Raw genomic sequence first — 4,228 nt, 5'->3', positions numbered from 1 at the left:
AGCATTTAATTCCTTTTTGATTAATATAGGACAAAGCTTAGCTGATGCATTTAGTAGTTTGGGATATCAAGAGGAAATTCGAATTCATTTCTGTTCGGACATTATATTAACTTGGTGTTTTTTCGACCTGTAACTGAAGAGGTAATAAACACCTATGTTATTAATATGAAAACAAGTCTGTCGTCAGGTAATGATGGGATAAATGTTAGTTATATTAAGTCTGTATCACATTCACTTATAAAAGCAACTAACACAAGATAAACGTTTCTTTATTGACCGGTTGTTTCCAAAATAATTAATTATAGCAAAGGTTACACCTGTTTTAAGAATGGAGATGTGCAAGATATCCAGAACTACCGACCAAATGTTTTATGTATAAGAAGGTTGTTTATGATCAACTATGCACTGTTTTTATGTCAAACATATGCATTATATATATATATATATATATATATATATATATATATAATATTTCATTTGTGTTCCACGTGTGTTCCGACAGAATAATAGAAAATAATGAAACAACTTCAGTAGTAGACTTTAAGAACACTGATTTATTATAAACTCGGATATTTCTGCCACTTATATATATATATATACATATAAGCATAGGCCTGACTTATATATAGACAAATGGATAAATAATAATAATAATAATAATAATAATAGTGCTGAACTAACTTTGGGTATTTAGTAAGATATTATTATATTTATTTATCAATGCTTTTTTTTGTTTTAGTTTGGGTTCCATGTTAAAAAATTTGAGCTTATTTTGCAAGCCCTTTTCCATTTCTTTGTCTTTGTATACATTGATTTGGTACTTTAACTTGTTTCCATTGTATTGTTTTAAAATTAGATATAAATTGAAATATATATTGATTATTTGAAATACTAAGCAGAAAATGACACATGCGGTAATTAATAATAATTTTAATATTTTGAAAGTGTTTGATATTTGTCTTGGAAAAAAGTGTTGTATTGCAATTAACAGAATGAAAGTTCTTTTTATATATAATTCTTTTATAATGGTGAAAAAGTGGAACTAATTTAAAATGATTTAATAGAAATATAAGCTGGGTGAGTTCATGTTATGATAAACGACTAGATAGTCTTAGTAGCATAACGAAAGACTCGCACTCAAAATCCTTAATATCTGAAATCGAAAAACAGCGGAGCTTTGAATGAAAGGAATTGTGTGATCGGATTGTGTTCGTTTTGTCAACGAGAATGGCTCTTTTATCATTTTCTAGTATGACATAAATCGAGATGTCTTCCCTGTTAAAACGATGTGTGGCCAAGCTCATCTATACAGTCGTATATAACTCTAAATGTCAATCATAACCGGTAGTGAGGCGTTAGTCAGACCTTTCAGTACTGGCCTACTTCTGTTATTATTGTAATGTACCGTGTAACATTTCTTATTAACCCATTACCCCGTGGCGTTTCTCAAATTCATCTTCTGTTCTGCTGCGTCTTTCCTCAAACTGTTTCATCATATTCCATCGAATTATAATTAATAATGATTTACTGCAGCCTGTTATCAATTTCTGAACAGTTATATTTGCGAAAAAATATTTCTGTTTGGATATTAATTAATACAGTAAACGCCCCTCTCTCTCTCTCTCTCTCTCTCTCTTTGCGAAATATTCTTTTACTAATACTCCTTGGCGTCACCTCTTCGTAAGGGTACTCATAGCGTATTATGCGACTGTATTCAAAAGTACTATTTATTGTCATATTACACATTTATCCTAGACAACTTTATTTTACCGACCGCTTAAGAAATTATTTTAATATAAGTACCTTTAAATTGGTCCTATGCTTTTAAAGAAAGAGGTTCGCTAGCAAAATGTGCATCCAAACCTGTATTCATCATTGCTTCAATTTATAGAAAAATGAACAATTAACAAAGAGGCAGGAAACTGATTGTCGTATCATTCACATGTACATTTTATATATGAATAAAGTTATTGTATTTTGTATATGAATGTAATCTTCAATTTTATTGTTGTTTTTACAGCCTGTGAACTTCTGAGTAAAAGTGTAGTTGCAGTTTTTGCGCCACAAACAGCTGCGGGCGCTGTTGCAGTTGAGTCCGTCTGTAGTTCAGTGTCTGTACCAATAATTGAGTCACGATGGGACTATCAAAGGCATCATAATTACGCTTCGTTCAATTTATATCCACAGCACAACTTGCTAGGCGAAGCATTAAAAAATTTGACAGAGTATTTCAAAATGAAAAAAATAGCAATTTTGTACCAATATGATGAAGGTGAGATTGATTGGTAAATTCTAATAGTCACAAATTATATGTAATATTCATTGCGGTGTCTTTATTAATATGTATTTGTTATACACTGTTCATAATGAATAAATGTGAAATGAAAAACTAAGAATAAATTATTTCATTACTTTTGTCATAGAAATATATTATTTTCATAAGTATATATATAATGATTTATATCATTATTTGGTAAGCACGTACACGTCATACATAGACACACACACACACACGCACACCCCCCCTCCCCACACACACACACCCATATATATATAAATATATATATATATAAGTATATATATGTATATATATACATAATAATAGGCCTATATATATGTACATATTTACATGATACATTATATTGCTTCCGCAATACTGCATAAAAAATACTAGGCCTATATTCATGTTTAAAATTTATATATAGTCCTATATAATAAATAAGTAAAATTATGTAATAAGTTTTTTTTTTTATTAAGTCATGTTTAAGCATCATGTCATACTAACATTGGTTTCTATCATGCATTTTGTAGGATTAGTGAGACTTCAAGAATTGCTGACAGCTTCTTCTAATTCTAAGGAAAATGAGATAATTATCAAAAAAATAATCGGAACCGATTTCAGGATGTTGTTGGAAGATATAAAGAAATCCGGAATCTCAAACATCATTGTAGACTGTGACGATGAGACGCTTCCTTTATTCCTATATCAGGTAAACTTCTCAGTTATGATTAGAAACGCTTAATAGGAAAGAGATGTAACTTATTGCTTTATATAAAAATTACTTCCAATCTTCATACAATGTTCTATGGAGCAGCCATTTCATTCCTGCTAGTTTCCTAATCTAGTACTCCTCACTAGTTATTCAAATAACTGCTCACGTTATACACACACGAGAGTAAAAGACATGTCTCTATGGTGTTGTTCTTCTAATCAACGTCGCCGCATTCCCTGTCTATGTCTAACTTGGTCTAACCTGCATCTCTGGTTAGAGTATAGTTGACACAATTGGTTCCAATTATACATAATATTCTATGCTAATACTTATTAATGTATTTTATTATTTATTATAGTACAGTATTTTTTTTTAATTATTACATTGATGATCCATCATTTATAACTATGTATATAAAACTTTATAACTACTTGTTTTTTTTTACTGCGCAGGCTATGCGGTTACAGATGCTTCGTTATGAATTTCACTATATATTTACGTCATTGGTAAGTTACACAAACGTATTTTATTCTTGAGGTGAACATCTCAATAAGCTGTGCTAGTTTAGTCACTTGCAGCAGTTTTCATTCTTATAACTTGTCTGACGTCATAATTCTCATAAAAATTCGTTCTTTTTCTGTTCAGGCACCTTATCTTTGGAATCTTTTACTTCTTTCTGTTCGACAATTTCAAATTTAAACTAATTTAAAACTAATTTGAAAACGTTTTGGTTTACGAATTCGCTTTAATTGGGTTTATTGTTCACTGCGCCTTTGATAATGTTTTTGAATTGGCGCGTTATGGATTTCTGCATATTATTATTAACATTATACATCACATTGGTGAGACAGTCATAAATATATCTACATTTTCGAATGTGGATTATAGAGTGGCAAGCCTGATCCCCAAAAGAGATTTTATATAATATGTTTATATATTATATACTATATAATATGCTTAAAAAAATCCCCAAAACCAAACTCAGTTTAATTATGCAAAGAATGTATATTAAATGAATGTAAAAGAAAGGAAATACGACTTTAAAAACCTCAGTCGTCTAAATTGAAATTTTGTAACTCTATAAATCTCTGGGCATACCGGTATATGCTAATAGTGTGCTAATAATAACTAAAAATATATAAGCAACTATGTTCTGAATATTTTTTTTCGAGTTAACCATTTCTTCGTCTTTTTCATTGATATATATATATATATATATATATATATATATATAT

General features: G+C 29.6%; 1 protein-coding gene across 1 annotated transcript in view; it reads left to right on the top strand.

Moving 5' to 3' along the window:
- Positions 1 to 4,152, top strand: part of LOC117113925 (glutamate receptor ionotropic, kainate 2-like) — an 18,015-nt gene extending 13,863 nt beyond the window's left edge. The window contains exons 2-4 of the mRNA XM_033257436.1: positions 2,021 to 2,272; positions 2,812 to 2,990; positions 3,446 to 4,152. Coding sequence (XP_033113327.1) covers positions 2,021 to 2,272; positions 2,812 to 2,990; positions 3,446 to 3,529 — 515 coding nt within the window. The 3' untranslated portion in view covers positions 3,530 to 4,152. The remainder of the gene's footprint in view (positions 1 to 2,020; positions 2,273 to 2,811; positions 2,991 to 3,445) is intronic.
- Positions 4,153 to 4,228: the final 76 nt, after the last annotated feature.

This window comes from Anneissia japonica, unplaced genomic scaffold, assembly GCF_011630105.1.
Source record: "Anneissia japonica isolate Jap-2015-1 unplaced genomic scaffold, ASM1163010v1 scaffold1417_len1240632_cov203, whole genome shotgun sequence".
Lineage (NCBI taxonomy): Eukaryota > Metazoa > Echinodermata > Crinoidea > Comatulida > Comatulidae > Anneissia > Anneissia japonica.
This window is presented reverse-complemented; position numbering and strand designations above follow the sequence as displayed.